Genomic DNA, 19839 nt, shown 5'->3' on the forward strand with positions numbered 1-19839 from the left:
TGGTGATGCCCAGTTGTGTTGTGTGTTAGCAGGGCTGACATGTGGAGTTACAGTACTGGTGGTGGCAGGAGACAGGATAGAGAACACAGCTGTGAACTAAGGCTCAAGTCTTCAGGGAGTCCCACTTCCCCTCAGTCTGGTAGGGGACCGTGCATAGGTTGTGGATGGGGCCGGCATAAGTCAGCAGCGTCATAAGAGCAACCTGGGGCCCGGCAGAGGGAAGAGAATAGAACCCTAGTGTGTGAGTTATCGCTGCGCCCAGATCACCTCGCACTCGGGCAGGGGAGAGGATAGAACCCTAGTGTGTGAGTTATCGCTGTGCCCAGATCACCTCGAACTCGGCAACTTAGGACAACAAACACTTGTTATTTCACACCGTTTATGAGAATAAGGAATCTGGGAGCGGCTTAGCCGAGTGGTTATGGTTCAGGGTCTCGGGAGGTGGCAGGCAGACTTCAGGCCATGGCTGCAGTTATCAAAGTATGGGCTGGGGCTGGAGGCTTCAAATGCAGGTCACGTGGGCCCCTCCACCAAGAGCAGGTGATCCAAGAGGGGGAGAGGAAGGTGTAGGGTGGTGATCCAAATGAGAGCAGCAGTTATATGTAATGTAATCTAGGAAGTGACATCCTGTCATTTTTGCCCTGTTCTATGGATGCATAGACCGACCCTGACAACATGGGAGAAGTGGAAGGGGCTTGTTCCAGGTAAAGAACAAAATTGGTAATGGAATTTAGTCTCAACGAAACAGGTACTAGAAAGCACAGAATTGAAGGGGCCCATAGGGAGACTAGAAGGAGAGACTGAGTCTGGACCAAGGGACATGTCTGCAGAGAGAGCACAGAGTCTAGTCTGGGGATAAGAACAGGACAACATTAGATTTCGGGGTTATGTATCTTGGGAAGGGGTTTTAGGTCATGGACCGTTTGCTTGGCAGTCTGGTGGAACCTATGGACTCCTTTTTAAAAAATATTTTGTTTTAAATCCTCACCCAAGAACATTTTTCCATTTTTGTCTTCTGATGGGGGTGGAGAGGGAGAAAGAAACATCGGCGTGAGAGATACATTGATTGGTTGCCTCCTGTGACCCCAACCAGGGCCACGGACTGAACCGCAACCGAGATACCCTTGACTGGAATCAAACCTATGATTCTTTGGTCCACGGGCTGATGCTCTAACCACTGAGCAAAACCAGCTAGGGCTCAAAACAATTTTCTAATAAATAAAATAAATAGAATTGCAAAGGAAATTAGTTACAGCTGATCCTTGAACAACATGGGTTTGGGTATACCACCTCTCCTGGCAGGTGAATATCCAAGTATAACTTTTTTTTCTTATCCTCACCAGAGGACACTTTTTCATTTTTAGTTCAGATAGAGTGGGAGGGAGAGAGAGGCAGAGAGAGAGAGAGAGCGAGCGAAACATCGACGCAAAAGGGACACATCACGTGGCTGCCAGCCGCACAACCAACCAGGACCGGGGACAAACTGCAACCGTGGTACATGTCCTTAGCGGGAACCGAACCCGGGTCTCTCTGGACCGCAGGCTGATGCTCTAACCGCTGAGCCAAACCGGCCAGGGCCCAAGTATAACTTTTGACTCTCCGAAAAGTGAACTAATAGCCTTACCGATAACAAACAGTCGATTAACACACATGTTGTATTTTATATGTATTATATAATGTATTCTTAGAATAAAGTAAGCTGGAGGAAGGAAAATGTTAGTGAAAAATCAAAGAAAGAGAATATATTTACAGTTCTTACAGAAATATGTGGACCCACGCAGTTCAAACCTGTGCTGTTCAAGGGCAACTGTATATTGAAAAATAGTTATCAAAATGGTAAATTTGTGATATACAAGAAAATGCATTTTAAGTATAATCAAGAGATCAGTGAAAATGAAAGTTTAAATTGGATTAGAATTCCTTTCAGGTTGGGGCCCTCCCCAGGCTCACATGCCTGAGTTGAGGACTGGCCTGAGGAGGTGGCTGAGAGTCCAAGGTTGAAAGGCCAGAGGTCAGAGGCTTCAGGGACATGTCACGCTGGAGGGTGGCAGTGGGAGGGGGAAGGCTGGGAGGCTGTCACCGTCTGTGAAGTTTCTCTGGCATGTCTGCAGTATTCAGGTTTCAGGCCAAGTTGTTCTGGAAAAAATTTTCCCAGGTGTTTGGAAAAGGGCTGATGGTTAGCAGATTGGAATAAGCTAATTTTGACTTTACTTTTGGGATCCATTTTAACACTGGTGTGAAATAGACAATTCTGAAAATATTTAATATTTGGTTTTCTGTAATTAGAGTGTCAGTAAAGATACAGTTTATGGAGTAAAGATGCCGTGAGAATTTTGTTGTTACTGGTCATCCTGGCCAGTCAAGGTTAGTGGAACTGGGTGTTCATGTTGGAGTTTCAGAATGACGTCTGATGACTGTGTTGGGAATGCAGGATTTTAGTAGCTGTTATCTTCCCTTAATGGCAAGTATGGTTAAGTTGTCCACACATACTATGTAGGTGACAGTATCTGTAAAGCTTATTCTTTGGGTGGCTAATGGGAAGATCTGCTCAAAACCCAGTTGCGACTAGAAGCCTCCATTCGGGAGCCCAGCTGGCTCGGGGCTGCAGTCCGCAGTGACAAGCAGAGAACAGAGCCGACTGCGCACGGTCACACCAGACTCATTTCCTCTCTCGCGATGCTCACCCTTGATTCAGATTCTCTGTACACGGATTCGTTGAGCTCCATGAAAGGAATACAGCTTAAATGTATAATAACTATCATTTGTTGCTGTTGGTCATGGAAAAAGGAGAGACAGGTTCCTCCTCCTCCTGCCGAGGCTCCTCGTGGGCTCCCTGGGCCACTGCTCGCGTCTCCTCCCTCGAGGCCACGCTGCGAGGCTTTCGTCTGCTCGACACTTGGGGAAGCCAGAGACTTTGCTACAAACCCAGAATTATAGAAAGTGGGGCGGGTTTGCAGTCCGCAGGAACTACCCCTTGAGAAACATCGCGTTTTCTTTATTCCAGGTTAGGGTGCTGGAAACACTCTTAACTGGGGCGGGGCGGGGGGGGGGGCGGGAGTGGTTGTACCTGTTTTCCAGGAGCTGGAATCCCCTGCTCTTCACAGACCTTTCATTGGGGGCGTGGTTAGTCTTATGTAGGTCGCTTACTCTTCTCCCTCCTCTTCCTGCGGTGAACCTTGGGGACCACCACCGTTTTACAAAGTTTCCATGTGCATCTTGGTGTATTTCCTTGGCAATAAATTCTTAAGAAGTAGAATTACTGAGTCAGGCTAAAGTGGCTGTTTTCCTGGAATGGTGTTCTACTTCCTTCTACTGGTAAGAAATAATACCCTACCCAACATATTTAAAAATTAAAAACAAAACGCCACCCTGAGTTACTGGGAAACATTGGTAATTTGTTTTAAACACTGTTGTTCTCTGCTGTGTCGACGAGTGAGATGCAGAGGCATGTGTCTTTTGTATTTAAGGTGTCTCAACAGGCAGCCAAGTGTATTCCAGCAATGGTGTGTCCTGAGCTGACCGAGCAGATCCGGCGAGAGATAGCTGCCTCTCTCCATCAGAGGAAGGGGGACTTCGCCTGCTACTTCCTCACGGACCTTGTGACGTTCACGTTGCCAGCAGGTAGCTCCACATTGCGGTGGGAACACAAATTTCCCGTTACAGTTATTTTTATATGTCTAGAAAATGTTTCAGTTAGAATGCAGATGACTTAGCAGCTACTACACGTGCATCTTAGAGGACTCGGCTCCCCTCTCTGCTGGAAGGGCGCCGTCCTCAGCACTTCCCCTGCGTCTAGTGGGCGGCAGCTGATGATTGACTTCTTTGTGGGCCTCAGATACTTAAAAAAATCCGTCTAACACATTGATTTTTCCCTTTGGTCTCATTTTAAAATATTATCAGTCTCCTTTTTTTTTCTTCTCATGCCAATTATTTTGAAATTAGGGAGCTATTGGTTATATGGCATATGGAGACAGCATTAGAACATGGGCTTTTGATGGATAGAATCAAGTTGTTTGAATATTGGTATTCTTTTGAGAGTATAATTACTTTCTTATTACATTGATTTCTACTGTATTTGTAAAGCAGCTTTTCATTTTTTAATTCAATGATAATTGGGAAATGTCTTAGATGGTTTTGTTAGTTGGCAAAATGCATTAAACACCACACGTTTCCAAAATAAATCTTCCATCTTGGTTTTCAGTGTTTTGAGCTTTTATATTCAGATGTGAACAGGATCATTTGCATGTGGTGGGAATAATATCTTAGCCTTTTAAAATTAGACAGATTTCACTTGAAATATATTCTCTATATACAGGGGTTGGCAAAAGCAGGTTTACAGTTGTGAGTCTGCGAAAGAGTTTATTCTTGTATTATTAATTCTTGTATTATTTATTTGTATTATTTTTCTTTTTATTGTTATTATTTTGTACCCTTACATATAATTTATCTTTCAGGTAATGATGCTGGTACATTCACCTACTTTTCCCACCCCTGTATTTAAGCTTTACCCTAATTGATGATTAGATTTTTATTTTGCATTGAACATAGCTTAAAACATTAGAAACATTTTTTAAGGATAATGTTTTTTACTCAAATAGTACACTGAATATAGCATAGAGAATTTGAGGAAGATGACAGAAACAGAGAGCTGTGTGCCAAAATTAATGGTTCAGTAACTTTTGTAAGAAGATTCTAAAGTCTGAAGGTAACAGGCCTGAGCAGAGGCTGAGTGTGGGAAGAGAACAGACACGTACTTGCCTGTACTCACTGTTGCCTTGACCTGAGTGTCAGATGGCCTTATTCTTTTCTGTCCTTTTGTTTCATCTTGGCTGAGGTGTAATTGATATTTGAAGTGCTCATCATGGTGGTTTGATGTGAGACATAGGAAGATCGTTTAAGACTCTCGTTCTTTGTAGATATTGAAGACTTGCCTCCAACAGTCCAAGAAAAATTGTTTGATGAGGTGCTGGACAGAGATGTTCAAAAAGGTAGGCTGGAACAATGAGTGTGATTTACCTTTCATTGATTACAATAAACTCTTTGTTTTGTAGTAGTTTAATTTGGTTTGCAGTAGTTTAGTGTATGGTCAACTTGTTTTATTTTTACTTTAAATTAGAAATGTAAAGCCCTTAAGAAGAATGTCATATTGTGCTGTTAAAAATGATCATTCTTACCCTGGCCGGTTTGGCTCAGCGGTTAGAGTGTCAGCCTGTGGTTCAGAGAGACCCGGGTTCAGTTCCCGCTAAGGGCACGTACCTCGGTTGCAGTTTGTCCCCGGCCCTGGTTGGGTCGTGCGGGTGGCAGCCCCTTGATGTGTCCCTTTCACATCGATGTTTCTCTCTCTTTCTCTTTTTCTCTCTCTCCTTCCCATTCTATCTGAACAAAAAATGAAAAAATGTCCTCAGGTGAGTATTAAAAAAAAAAAAATGCTCATTCTGGCCTGGCCGGTGTGGCTCAGTGGATTGAGCATAGCCCATGGGCTGAGAGGTCCCAGTTTGATTCCCGGTCAGGGCACATGCCCAGGTTGCGGGCTTGATCCCCAGTAGGGGGCGTGCAGGAGGCAGCCAGTCAATGCATCTCTCTCAGATCGATATTTTTGTCTCTCTCTCTCCCATCCCCTCTCTAAAAAAAAAAAAAAAATCAAAACATTTTAAAAAATCCCCATTCTGTTATTGTATTTCAGTAGAACTGGGGAAAATGCACACCCATGGCTCTTTACTGTGATTTAGTGAACAAATAAAGGTATCAAAGCTTTTAGACTGGTTTTCTACTTCCTGTTCTAAACTGAGTGTATTCTCATATTAAACATTTTTAGAAAATTAATTGTAAAGAAATTAAAAGCGCAGTAAATCATTCTAGAGTCACAGCCGTTTCAGATATTAAGAAGGTTTATCATATTTTACTTTTTTTTTTGCATTTATCTTCAGATAGAGTGTGTGTGGGGGGTATCTACTGGTTGCCACCCACACGACCCCAACCAGGGCCGGGAACAAACTGCAACCGAGGTACGTGCCCTTAGCGGAAACCGAATCCGGGTCTCTTTGGTCTGCGGGCCGAGCTCTAACCGCTGAGCCAAACTGGCCAGGGCAGAAGGTTTATATTTTAATTGACAGATTTATTTAGATGTCTATTAGTAAATTACACGTACACCTATTAGCATCTTGAGTAGGTTCTTTCCTCCGCTGAATTTTTGATTTTGTTAATCCTCACCTGAAGATATTTTTTCCATTGATTTTAGATAGAATGGAAGGGAGGGAGGGAGGCAGAGAGAAACATCGACGTGAGAGAGACACATCGATTGGTTGCCCCCTGAACGATCCCCAACTGGGGCTGAGGATTGAACCTGCAACCCTGGTATGTGCCCTTGACCAAGAATTGAACCTTCGAACCTGCGACCCTTCAATCTGTGGACCAGTGCTCCAACCCTGAGTCAAATTGCCAGGGCCACTGAATTGTTCTTAATTGCATAGGTGTGAAAATGAACATGCTATTTAAATTCCTCATGTAGAGTTAGAAGAAGAATCTCCAATTATAAACTGGTCCTTGGAACTGGCTACACGCTTGGACAGTCGACTGTATGCACTTTGGAACCGGACCGCAGGAGACTGCCTACTTGACTCAGTGCTGCAGGCGACCTGGGGCATTTACGACAAGGACTCGGTGCTTCGGAAAGCCCTGCATGACAGCCTGCACGACTGTTCACATTGGTGAGCTGCACCTCCTGCTTCTTAAGTTCCAAGTGCACTTGCTGAGTCTGTTCCCCATAGTGCTGGGCACTGCGTCTGGTGTAGTTGCTGTGGAAATCAGGGAAGGAAAAGCTTTGGTTTTGGATATTGAGACACTTTGAACAACTCAATGGTTTTTATACCTTTTTGCTGAGCTTTAAATTAGAACTATTTGAGTTATAGTAGTAGGCTTAAACATCAATACAGTCTTTGCTCATATTTTTTAAAGTAGTTATGAAATCATATTTTCATTCAACTTCAGGAGATTAGCTGACATTGTACGGTGAGCTCTTTTTCTTCCTGAGGCACAGGTAGTTTAAGACTACATTTTTTATTTCCCAATACAGCATCTAATAAAATATATGGCTAGTCTTGAACTATAAATTTACCCATTGAAGGATCAATCACTGGAAACAATGCCTGTTTGTGAATCAGTAGTTTGTTCTTTACATTTACTTAGGCTATTTTCTTGGTTTATCATATACATTGTCATTTAGTTTATAAATGAGAAAATTGAGGCTGAAAGAGGCTAAATTAAACTTCCCATTGTAGGAGTTAGTAAGTAGCAGGGCTCATTTAAAAATGTGTACTCTTTTCCCTACATCAGTATCAAAATGTGCTTTTTCTTTTTTCCTCTTACACCTAATTGAATGCTTACATCATAATAATAATAATGGCCTACTCCAAATAACTTTATTGCCTTAGTTTCTTTATATACCTTTTGAGCACTTATTTACTAGTTGTAAATTTTTTTGTCAGTAGTTAGGGATTACATGAAGTGCATTAGACTATAAACTCCATGAGAGATTTTTGTTGTCTTTCATTGTGGAAGTTTTAGTTTTTAGTGCCTACAATAGCCTGACAAATAGTAAGTATGCAGTAAATACTTATTGAATGAAAGTACTCTCTAGAGTTTGAAAATAAGAGCAATATAATTACTTTCTTGAGAGCAAATTATAGCTCAAAGCATAATGCAACGTAGTAAAAATTTGTAGACACCTGACAAAAAAAAAAAAACACTCCCTGGCTGGCAAGCCTGAATGGGAGCCTGATTGGAGTGTGCCCTTCAGAGTAGAGGCTGTTTCACCCCACTTCTCTGATGCTCTTGTGTAGCTCCAAGTTTCTGATTTATATAAATATGTGTTTTCTCTCTCTAAAGAACTTTAGACATTTAGTTTGAGTCAAGTGTAGGGCATCAAATCCTTTTCATTATTGTTTGAGAAAGTCTTTATTTCTTCACCTTTGAAGGATAATTTCACAGAGGATGGAATTCTAGGTTGTTGTTTTTCCTCCAAACTAAAAATAATTTCACTCCATTTTCTTCTTGCTTGCTTGGCTTCTGAGGCTGAGTCAGAAGTAATTCTTTTCTCTGTCCCTGTGATAGTGGTTTCTGGGCATTGTGGTTGTGTAGGTCTGCCTTGTGGGGTTAGTTCATGTGACTCTGCCCCAGGTCTGTTTTATATTTCATTTTCTGTAGTTTGAACACAGTGTGCCTAGGTACAGTTTTTCTGGCCTTTTTCCTCTTTGGTGTTTTCTTAGCTCCTTGGATTTGTGGTGTGGTCCAGCATTAGTTTGGGGAAAGTATCAGTCATTTTTGTCTCAAGTAATTTCTTCTGTTACTTTTTCTCTTTTTCCCCCTCTGTTATTTCCATTATGTTGCATGTTATATTCTTTCTGTAGTCCCACAGTTCTTTGAAATTCTCTTTTCTTTTTTCCATCTGTGCTCTCTGCTTTCATTTTGGGAAGTTTCTGTTGTCGTACCCTCCAGCCCAGGGACTCTTTCCTCAGCTGTGTGAGTGCCGAGCCCATCTGAGGCGGCCTTCATTCCTGTCGCAGGGTTTGGATCTCCAGCAGCTCTGGGTCCTTTCTAAGGGTTTCCCTCTCTGCCTGCGTTACCCACTAGAGCCCTTGGCATATTAATCATAGTTTTAAATTTTAATAGTAAAATTTTAAAGCATTACTCCTATGTTTTTGTCTAACAATTATACAGTTTTAGCTTTTGCATTTACAGTTTGTGATCTGTTTTGAGCTAATTTTTGTTTAAGGTGTGAGGTAACAAAATCACTTGTTTTCATTTGTCTGATTGTCCAGTACCATTTATTGAAAAAACTGCTGTTTTCCCCATTCAGTTGCCCTGGCATTGCTGGAAATTGTTCGATCATGAAAGTAAAGGTTTGTTTCTGGACTGTGTTTTGTTTCCTGTTGATCTGTATGTCTGTCTTTTGCCTACATCAGACTATCTTGATGATTTGTAGCTTTGTGGTAAGTTTTGAGATCAGGATGTACGTCTTTCAACTTTATCTATTTCCCAAATATTCTCTTTGCTATTCTGAATCTTTTGGGTTTTCATATAAATTTCAGGATCGATATTATCAATGTCTACAAAAAAGTCCTTTGGGACTTTTATAGAGATTGCACTGAATCTGTAGATTAAGTCGGGGAGTATTCTCAGGTTGATGATATTGAGTCTTATAACCCATGCACGTAGGATTTATTTTTGAATGTTAAGCCAAACTTGTATTGCTGCCCCACTTGGGCTGTATGTCCCTGGACTTGGTTTGGCTGTCTGTCCTTAGTGAGCCAGGCAGTTTCAGAGTGTTCAGGTCTTTGTGCGGTGGGCATGTTATTGAACGTGCTTGCTTTCAAAGTAACGCTTTGAGCTTCCTTGTTCTGCAGTCTTCTTTCAGGACTTATGAGTACTCATCATTTAATTTCTGGCAGAGTTAGTGATCTCATTTATAAAATGATTCTAGACACTAACCAAGAAATTTCTAACCGCACATCTTTTGGTTTATAACAACTTTTAATGTTTTGTGATATTTCTCCTTGAACTTTTCAAAAAATTTTTTGTGTGTTTCTTAAAAAGGGATATCCATATTTTATTTATAAAACATTTGACATTGAAACTTACACTCCTGATTTAAAAAAAAACCTTGATTACCTGGAATAGAAGAATTGTTTTCTAATCGACCAAGAGTTATAAACCTCTGTAACATTCTGTTATAGTCCTTTTAGAAAATCTAAAATACATTACTGTTTACAGAGCCCTCCATTAAGTTACTGTAAAGAAACTTGTGCCCTGGCCGATTTGGCTCAGCGGTTAGAGCGTCGGCCTGTGGTCCTGAGAGACCCGGGTTCAGTTCCCGCTAAGGGCGCGTACCTTGGTTGCAGTTTGTCCCCGGCCCTGGTCGGTCGTGCGGGTGGCAGCCACTCGATGTGTCCCTTTCACGTCGATGTTTCTCTCTCTCTCTCTGTTCCCCTCTCCCCCTCCCACTCTACCTGAACAAAAAAATGGGAAAATGTCCTCGGGTGAGGATTAAAAAAAAAAAAAGAAACTTGTAACACTGACACATTTAACTTTTATTTTGTACTGAAACTTTTCAACAATTGCACCAGAATGTTTTCTTATCTTTAAAAAAAATTTTTTTTCTTTATTTTAGAGAGAGAGGAAGGGAGGAGGAGAGATAGATAAAAACATCAACTGGCCGCCTCCTGCATGCCCCCCACTGGGGATCGGGCCCACAACCTGGGCATGTTCCCTGACTGAAAATCAAACCTGCGACCTCTTATTGCATGGGTCGATACTCAACCACTGAGCCACACCGGCCGGGCTGTTTTTTTATCTTTTACCTAGAATTCATATACAGAAAAGGAAAGTACTCGGGACTTTTAGTTCTTTATGAAAGAAAGGAATGTGTTGTTACAGGTTAAATGTCTTCATTTTGGAGGTCTTTGCTGGCTTGTTTTGTAAGACTGTTAATCATAATTTTGAGTATAATTATATCTGGTTTTGCTTAATTTGACACTTGATATAAAGAACGATAATAGATTTTGTTTTACTAATTCAATCTATCAATGACCCAGTTTTATTTTCAAACTTCATAAATTATTAGGCTGAACTTTTTAGGGGAGTATTCAATATAAAACATAAGTTTTTTTTTTGTAGATAATCATTGAGAAATAATTTTTATTTAATGCAAGAAATCTTAAGGAAGTGACTTTGATATTCTCATGAACCACGTGGGCTGTTTCCAGTCTGCTGTTGATACAGTGATCAGGCATTGCGTACCATGCATCAATGGAGAGAAACGTTAGTGTCTTTGTATTCAGCATCTCAGATGATTTTGAGTGGGTTTTGTTTTGTTTTTTAATTTGTAGACAATTGAAGTGAACTGTGTTCTCATCACTAGTGTTTGAAGTTTTGATGAAGGTTTGGTGGGTGGTGAACCAAACTATGTCTGAGGATATGTTGAAAGATGGCTGTGAGCAGAGTGGAAACATTTTTGCCCCCTCACCGGAGGGTGTTTTTCCATTTATCTTCAGACAGAGTGGGAGGGAAGGAGAGGAGGGGAAGGAGGAAGAAGAGAGAGAGAAACACATCGATGTGAGAGAGACACATCAATTGGTGCCTCCCACATGACCCCGACCAGGGCCGGGGATTGGACCACAACCGAGATACATGCCCTTGACCGGAATCAAACCCGCAACTCTGTGGTCCCTGGGCTGATGCGCTAACCACTGAGAAACTGGCCAGGGCAAGTGGAAGCATTTTAATTTGAAAAATAGATCACAAGCCAGGCAACATTAATAAGATTAATCTTTTCACATGAATTACTTCAAGATTACATTAAATAAATGATTGGAACATCAAACATCCTGTTTATAGAAGGCTTATTTTTTACTGCCTTGTTCTTCTAGGTTTTACACGCGCTGGAAAGACTGGGAGTCGTGGTATTCGCAGAGCTTTGGTTTACACTTTTCCTTGCGGGAAGAACAGTGGCAAGAAGACTGGGCATTTATACTGTCTCTCGCTAGTCAGGTAAAACAGCCTCAGCGTGTGCTGCTTCCGTAAGCAGTGTGCCACCTGGCCCGCACCCTTGACCTCCACGAACTGCGACTGCGGTGTGACCAACCTGTAACCGTACAAGTCCTCACTGCGGAGCGGGGGGTGCATGTTTCTTATTAGTGATAGATGCTGTCAAAACGGAAGTGCTGTACTGATTCTAAGCGTTTATATGTTTGTTGGGGCTGCTTTTCATTTATGTTGTCCTCTGACAAAGGTGGCTGTGCCTATTCTAATTATGTACAGGTTAGTTCCTACTCGGGGGAAGACTTCCCCAAGGTCACCGAGCTTGTGGTGGCGTTCTTTTGTCAAGTCGAGGTCTTCATAAGGCTCCCCATTGGTGAGGCTCTCTCCACGTGACACAGGCCAAGGAGGTGCCATAGACGAGAGTAATTTCGAATGAACTTGGGAATGAACTGTCATAAATGATTTGTATAGGATGGGGTGTTTTATAGCTACGGCATGTACTTTCTGAATATATGTTGTCAGAATCAGTGTAGGGGAAGGTAGACCTGTTTTGTATTTTTGAATTAGGTGATGCTGCCATTTGGTTTGTAGGAAATAACAAAACTCATCTTTTTACTGCAGGAGGACCTTGTAGATAGTACTTTCACAGGTAACTTAACTGGAAGGCAGTTATGAATCAAGAATCCCTTGCCGTCTGAAATCTCTTGTTCCTGAGGTCGGTATTCACCAGATGTGTTTGGTTCTTGAGTTTGGATAGTGGAGGATTTGTCTGCTTCATCGTACTTGGCTGTTTGAGGAATCATATGCTGCTTTAGCTTGACTCTGTATCTATTTGAAATGCACTGAGACAGTATACCGAAGGAAGGTGGCATTGTGTTTTATGTTTTCCAGGGTGTGGTAATAAATGTTTTAAAGAGAAATTACTTTTATTTTGTTCTGTGCAGCCTGGAGCAAGTTTGGAGCAGACACACATTTTTGTACTTGCACATATTCTTAGACGACCAATTATAGTTTATGGAGTAAAGTATTACAAAAGTTTCCGGGGAGAAACTTTAGGATACACTCGGTTTCAAGGTGAGCCATTAATCGAGAGTGCATTTGAAGTCTTTGGTTGATGATGATGATGCAGTGTGCAGACATAGCCTGCAAGTCCAATTCCTTTCTTCCCTCTTTCCAGGTGTGTATTTGCCTTTGTTGTGGGAACAGAGTTTTTGTTGGAAAAGTCCAATTGCTCTGGGCTATACAAGGGGCCACTTCTCTGCTTTGGTTGCCATGGAAAATGATGGCTATGGCAACCGAGGTGCTGGTGCTAACCTGAACACCGATGACGATGTCACCATCACCTTTCTGCCTTTGGTTGACAGCGAGAGGAAGTTACTCCACGTGCACTTTCTTTCTGCCCAGGAGGTAAGCAGCCAAGCGTGTTTCTCCTGTTAACTACTTAAAGTGGTAACACTGTGCCAGGGCCAGGGCGTGGTACTCGTTAAATTGTGAAATTTGGTGGTAGCAGTGGTCACTGTCTGAGACCCTGGGCAGAGCTGCAGCGTAGGGTGTGTTGTGTGGGGAGAGCAGAGGGGGATGGGAGGATGCAGGGAGACCTGGGGTTTCCGATTGTAATAAGGTGGTAAGGGGAAGGTGTTACTGAGGAAGTGACACCTGGATTCACAGTGGAGAAGGAAATCGTCAGAATCTGGAGATTGGGCAAAGGGGCACGGTGAGGGTGGGGTTCATCATGGTCTACAGCTTTGGTTTTACTCTGGGTGTGCTGGGATGCCAAGGGCCAGTTTGCCCAGAAGATGAGCCCTGGGCACACTGCTCGGTGAAACTCCACACCGGGGCAGTGGTGTGAGCAGGAACCTCTTCAGGTAGGAGAGACCAGTGCAGATCGGGGAGGAAGGGGTGGAAGTCGACCAGGCAGGAGGTGTGAGAGATGCGAAAGAGCACTCTTCAGAAACCTGTATTCTTACGAAATTATTGCTTTTATTTATCATGCTAGTGAGTATAAAACGTTTATAACGACATTAAGAAAAATTCACGGACCATAAATTTTGTAGCTTTAGCCTGTACGTAATTTACTAAGGAGACTTACCTTGCTTTGTGTTCGAAGCTGTGACTTTTCTTAGCTTTCTCTGCCAGGATTAATTTGTTAGACAACATTGTATCAGACAGATGATTACTAGGTTGTTTCCCTCAGACTTCTGTGCCGATCGCCCTACTGATGTTTTTCTGTCTGACCACAGGCAGCTGGGTTTTAATTACACAACTGATGAGAGGTTGAAACATGTTAAAACAGTTTGTTGCTTTGGCCTTTTTATCAGGGATACCAGCTGTAGGTTTCTATTAGTTTCTCCTGTTGAGTCTCTGATCTGCCGTATTCTCTCCCCTTCTGCACTCGCTCTGAAGCTAGGTAACGAGGAGCAGCAGGAGAAGCTGCTCCGCGAGTGGCTGGACTGCTGCGTGACCGAGGGCGGCGTCCTGGTGGCCATGCAGAAGAGCTCGCGGAGGCGCAACCACCCCCTGGTCACGCAGATGGTGGAGAAGTGGCTTGACCGCTACCGGCAGATCCGGCCTTGCACATCCCTGTCTGATGGAGAGGAAGATGAGGATGATGAAGATGAATGAACAATCGAAGCAGAAGACCAAGGTACTGGCTCTGTGGTGACCCCAAAGTCAGTGTGGCGTTTCAAGTGGAGTGCATGGCATGGACCCCAGGAGCCCAGCAGGACCTGCCCGGAGGGGTTTCTGATCCACACCCAGTGGAGCGGTGCGCCTGCCGAGCGAGGACACAGAACTTTGACTACAGTTTGTAAAAAACTAATTTCACTGAGACAGAACTCTTTTCCTTTCAAACCGTAAATCTGTCTATAAATGTAACGCATGTGGTTGTGTAAGAAGTTGTGTAATAGGAAAAGTTGTACCAGCATCTTCATATCACTGAGAAGTTTTTCCAGCATGGGCACCTCCAGAAGCACATGGCAGATGACACTGTTCCTTTGAGATTTTTTTTTAAGTAGAACCTGGCATTCTATTTCTTGTCGCATTAGAACTCCTTAGAGATTTAGGAAATTTTTGTACAAATTGTCCACAGCAAAACCTAAAAGCTTATTTTATTAATTTAGTTCCTGTTGTGCCCAATAAAATGGGAAAGTAAGTTTTTTATTGAGTGAACGTCATATAGACATTGTTCCCTTGTTCTGGTCTCTATGATTATTTTTTGTTGTTTTTCTTCTATGCCCCTCAGTATTTAGGTATTTATTTGTTTGGAAGAATGCCCGTGAAAGGAGGGTTCTCTGCCGTGTGGGCAGCAGGCTCTGCCTGAGCCGTTCTCCCCGGACGCGAACGAGGGCCGTGCTCGAGGGCTGTGCCGGAGCTCGCCTGCCGCAGCTGCCAGCCTTGGGCCCGCTGCCCGCACTGCCCGCGGGCCGTGTCCTCCATCAGCTCTGCCTCGAGCAGAGTGTTAGAAAGGCCTTCGCTTGGGCGGGCTGGGATGTCAGCTCAGTGCGGAATAAAGGTTTGAAACGCAAGGTGTAAATGCATTGTATTAATGAGTTTCTCAGTGAGGAGTATGAGAATTTTTGCATGTTGGTTAATTGTGGCCATTCTTATTTAAAGTTAAAACTATAATCTTAGGTGAGAGACTTTTTATAAGAAGTATTAATTTGACCACTTCAGGTATACATTCAATATGGGTAAAGATTTCAGACCTGTCTCAGGACCACAAAGACTTAGTGTCCTGATAAGCACTTTGTAGACATTGACGTGGCCAAGGATTTGGAAAGAGGCTCAACCACACACACACTCACTCACACACTTCCTTCCCTTTGATGAAAAGGCTGTGAAAACCTTTAAATATTTGCTTCTCGTTTTCTTCTAAGTTCTGTTCAGATGGCATTGAAATGTGCACACCTTGAATTTGAATACTAAAACTAGAAAGTGCCCAGATGTCCTGTCTCCATTGCCCCTGCATGCTCACTGTCAGTGTGCCCAGGGTGAAAGGTCACTTAGCAGCCTGCAGCTGGAGTCCACTGAAGTGGGTTTCAGTATGCTAGAACAGTAAATGTTACTGTTCCAAGTGGTTAGCTTTTTTTTTTTTTACAAATTGACTTTCTGTGGTTTGCTTTTATTTTGGTCAGTAATTAATGAAGTTTTTTTAGCAGGCTGCCATTCTGACTAAAGCATCTCTCAGACTTCCTGAATAATTCTTTAGTGGGCGGAGACCCTGTTGTAGTGGCTGCGAGCGGAAACTACCCTCCCAACCAAAGAAGCCAAAGAAGTGTGTGAGGTCAGAGCATCCGGTCACCATGGCCTGCATTGTAGTCCCCGCCTTCCAGAGGGTCACCTGCCCAGTAGCAGCCTGTGGGCTGCCGTGTCCCCCCGAGGTGCCTCTATTTATTTATTTATGATCAGTGACTCTACATCTAGTTTAATGGGTACAGTGCTCTTCCCTGTGGGAAAGAACCGTAGATCACGTTATCCCAGGCCCCACACACAGGTGGGGCTCCACGGCCTCCCGGCAGGCTGGCTGGTGAGGCTGTGGGGTGAATCGGCGCCCTGCTAAGCTCTTGAACTATAAACAGCCATGTTTGTTTCCCCGAGGTGTGCAGTCCTTCCCCAGCTCACGTCCATGTGGCTGGGTGGCAGGCGTGTGTGTGTCTTTCGGCTGACTGGACAGTAACACCGAAACTGTATGGACTTCACTTGATGGTTCTTTTTCTAGGGAGAATACAGTGTGGTGTTTTGTGTTCTAATTAAAGCCCAGGTGCACCATGGATTTGCCTTCTTGTTTGACTTAGGTCTGTGTTAAGGGGATCCTGCTGTTCCTGGGGGGAGGGGATCTCCTTTCTGTGCACCTGTCACCCCCATGGACCGTGCGCTCCATTTCCACCCTTGCGAGGTTCTCAGCGTGACGTTTCCTGGCAGCGTCGAGGTGGGACCACTACCTTACGACCGGCCGGGAGATTGATGTGTTAGATGCCATAAAGTTCATTTTCTTTTTAAATGTAAGGGAAGAGTGAGGGAAGGTCAGGGAAGGGCGCGCCGGCCACTGCTGGACCGCATCGCCCAGTAGATGCCACTAGCACCAAGGGGCTCGATGCTGTTTAACAAGGGAGATCCGTTAAGTCAACTTAAAAGTTCGTCACATATGGAAATGGCTGATGTTATTTTGCAACATTTCTTTGTAAATATTGTTTTAAAAGAAAGAATTTTGAGATTCATCTTCCTTCCTGCAATAATGCTTGAGCCAGGTGATTTTGTTTTTGAGTCAATTAAAATCAACTCTCGGACTTGACCAATTCTGTTTCTTGAACTGACTTAGTTCTAAACCACAGTTTCATCTTAAGAACGGCATGATTTGCTAATGCTGGACTTCTGTGAGGTTTTGACTTTTCAATTAAACTCTCATCACACGAGCCGTTGTCAGCATGCGGGCTCTGGCTGCGGGCCGGCGATGGAGCGCTGCCGACTGGGGTGCGTCGCCTGTCCACATCTCCGGCAGAGAACCTCTACGTTGGTGAGATGGACTTGAATTTCAGAACAGAAATTTTTATTACTTTTTATTGAAAACTGCACTGACCGCTAAATGTCCACCTTTACAACAGACAAATACAGTAACGGTAACTCACTAAAACAAAACATTTCTGACAGCCGTCATTTTTCTGTTTGGGACAGTTTTAAAGGTTTTTGTCACAAAAACAGGAATGTACCTATACAAAGGCTCAAAATAGGCCATCTTTTAAACAAAAAGGCGATGATTCACAAAAGACTATGAATATAACATGTAACTAGTTGATACAAATCTAATAGGATTTGTTAAAATCAGTCACATCTAATAACACACCTGACGTGTTCTTGTATAAAATATCACGTGAAGAAAAGAAGACTTTATCAATGTCTAAAAAAGTGGGTTTGTTCATAGACAATCTGACAAGTTACCATAAAAAGTGTTTCCTGAGACATAAGGAAATGCAACATTATTCTTCTCGAACCCTTTCAGTTCAAGACTTTCCACTCAATAAAATAGCTGAGGATCTGAACTGAGAAAATATATTTGAGTACAAACAGCTTGTGAAACTTAATACTTTTTTTTTTTTTTTTTTTGCATCATAGAGGGTATCACTGAACTCACAACCAGCTCGCCCGCTCAGTGTGCAGTCCGGTGGGAGACTTGTCTACAAGCGGGCGGTCTTCGTCCTGTGCTTGCGGTCAGCTGTCTGACACAGGCAGACAGGGTTCTCCGCTTTGCAGCGATTTAATCTTCCTATTAGTGAAAGAGGCAACCAGCCCCGTGGACCGAAGGGACCAGAGTCACAGGATGGGGGTTGCCTCTCAACATGTTTTATTTTGATGTTTGGAATTCTTGACGCAACATTCTACAGCAAGGAGTCCAGGACCTGCTGTGCCCAAGGGACTGATAAGGGAAAAGATCTATTTATTCTTTGTGATTTGAAGCACAGATGAAAAACTTAACACACAATAACAGAAGTTGGTCGTTATAAGTCACGTCCTAGTCTTTCGGGGCCTCCGCAAGCAGAAGGCGTCTTCAGCTTTCCCACGCCTCGGCGTCTTAACACTGCAATGTCAATGGTGCGCATGTCCAGAGTCAGTTAAAAAGACCATCCTTTCCTTAGTTCATCTATTCCACTGTCTCTTGGTCCCGGGTGTATCTGACCTTCTGTCATCCTCTGCTATTGCTCGTTGGGGTGCTCTCGACTGTCCCCGTGTTTAGTGGGCTGGTTGGGAGAGGGTGCTTGGGAAGGGTGTGCCACTGTGGGGAGGTTGTGAGTCACCGGGATGCCTCCAGGGATGATCCCTTCCATGGCGGCAGGAAGTCCGCCTGGGGCCACGCCCACGATCCCTGGCGGGTATCTAAGGAGCACAGAGAAGGGGCCAGGTAAGTCCAGGGTAGAGGTTGCCATGCTCCTGGCTCTGCCTACTGGTCTTTTTTAATGAGATAATCTGCCAACCTTCCTACCCCCAAAGCAAGGAGGCACCTATGTAAAAAGTCTAAAACAGGGTATCTAATTCGTGAACAACAAAACCTAGTTGGTCCAATCAGTGAACATGAGTGGGCTGCTCTCCCACAACTGAACAGTCCCTACTCTGCTGCGTGGGTTCTGTCCTGCCTTCGGGAAACGTCTGTACAAAGTCATCGCTAGTCATAGTAACGGCCTCGGTGTGGCTCCCTGGGCTGCCGAGGTGTGCGCCCGCCCAGCATGCACAGAGCGTGGGGGTGCGAGCTGGCAGTGGGCCCTGTCCCCGAGGACACCTGGAGGCCGGAGTCGCTGTGTGGGGACATGCGGCACTTAGCCACCTACAGAACATACAGTTTTTTATGTACGAGACCCAGGGTGTCTTAGAATTACTGTCGCCAAACTCTTTACACTGGGGGCCCAGGGGGTGGTGCTTCTCCCTGCGGGAGCCACTCCACCCCTCCAGGCTTTTCAGTGCTATGGGGCGGGAACCCGGGGGTGCCCAGGAGGACTGACGGGTAGGATCCTGCGAGCCCTCAGACATGGCTATGGTTCAGGAGCCGTGATCCTGGTCTGTCTGAAGGTATGAGGTGGAGGCCAGGGCTGCTGACCACACATCCCCCTTACAGTGCACGGGACTGGCCAAGACCCCATCTCCTTCGGGGTTTGAGGCCCTAGCTCTGCCTTTATGGGGGAGGAGCTATTTCTCTGGAACCCAGCAGTGTTGGGGGGAGAGCCCTGGGAAACCCCTGCTTGCGCCCCTTGCATGGAAGCGACGTAGTCACTCTGGACCCACACTCTGGCTGGTCGGATGCACCAACAGGCTCCTCTTTCCCCCCGAAACGAGCTTTGAAGCGGGTCCCCGTGCTCAGACATGTCGGCCGTGCGCTCCCCACTGCCCCCTTCCGAACAGGACTCGACTCCATTCTGGCTGGGCCCTGAGGCCTGGGGAGAGCTTTCAGGACAAGGCAGGGGTTCCCACCAAGGGGGGAGGTGCCTTTAGGTTGGGGTAGAGCCCCAAGTTCCTGTCCCCCGCCGTTCCTCTCCCCACCTGTATGTGGCGCCGTTGAGCTCTGGGTGAATCGCCTGCTGATCGATGACGGACCAGGGAGCTGTGGTGACGAAGAATTCCTTGTTCACACAGTTCCTTAAGCTCTCGGGGATGCGACCTGGAGCGAGAGGGTCCCAGTTACTCAGGTGCTCCGTCCGGCGGCAGTGGGTTCGACACTGCGCGCCGGCGTTTCTGGGAGACCAGCTGCACCGCCAGAAACCCGACGGCGCGTCTCCCTCCAGCGGGCCGGCCCTGCGGCTCTCACGAAATGGGGAAGGTTCC

At 44.6% G+C, this 19839-nt stretch overlaps 2 protein-coding genes across 10 annotated transcripts in view; one reads left to right on the forward strand and one right to left on the reverse strand.

The window, feature by feature from the left end:
- Window positions 1-14632, forward strand: part of ZRANB1 (zinc finger RANBP2-type containing 1) — a 52652-nt gene extending 38020 nt beyond the window's left edge. For 2 of the 5 annotated variants that reach the window (XM_036265884.1, XM_036265885.1), the window contains exons 5-11: window positions 3468-3621; window positions 4917-4988; window positions 6509-6707; window positions 11424-11544; window positions 12480-12609; window positions 12713-12942; window positions 13939-14562. In XM_036265884.1, the coding sequence (XP_036121777.1) occupies window positions 3468-3621; window positions 4917-4988; window positions 6509-6707; window positions 11424-11544; window positions 12480-12609; window positions 12713-12942; window positions 13939-14157 (1125 nt within the window). In that variant the 3' untranslated portion in view covers window positions 14158-14562. Of the gene's footprint in view, window positions 1-3467; window positions 3622-4916; window positions 4989-6508; window positions 6708-11423; window positions 11545-12479; window positions 12610-12712; window positions 12943-13938 lie in introns of all 5 variants that reach the window. The other 3 variants (XM_036265886.1, XM_036265887.1, XM_036265883.1) reach the window with 3 other exon arrangements.
- Window positions 14633-17074: 2442 nt separating this feature from the next.
- CTBP2 (C-terminal binding protein 2) overlaps window positions 17075-19839 on the reverse strand; it is a 141005-nt gene continuing 138240 nt past the window's right edge. For 4 of the 5 annotated variants that reach the window (XM_036265882.1, XM_036265881.1, XM_036265880.1 and 1 more), the window contains 2 exons: window positions 19558-19675; window positions 17616-18402 (listed from right to left, as the gene is read on the reverse strand). In XM_036265882.1, coding sequence (XP_036121775.1) covers window positions 18222-18402; window positions 19558-19675 — 299 coding nt within the window. In that variant the 3' untranslated portion in view covers window positions 17616-18221. Of the gene's footprint in view, window positions 18403-19557; window positions 19676-19839 lie in introns of all 5 variants that reach the window. The other variant, XM_036265879.1, reaches the window with a different exon arrangement.

Source organism: Molossus molossus, unplaced genomic scaffold (genome assembly GCF_014108415.1).
Source record: "Molossus molossus isolate mMolMol1 unplaced genomic scaffold, mMolMol1.p scaffold_m16_p_17, whole genome shotgun sequence".
In the NCBI taxonomy this organism is placed as follows: Eukaryota; Metazoa; Chordata; class Mammalia; order Chiroptera; family Molossidae; genus Molossus; species Molossus molossus.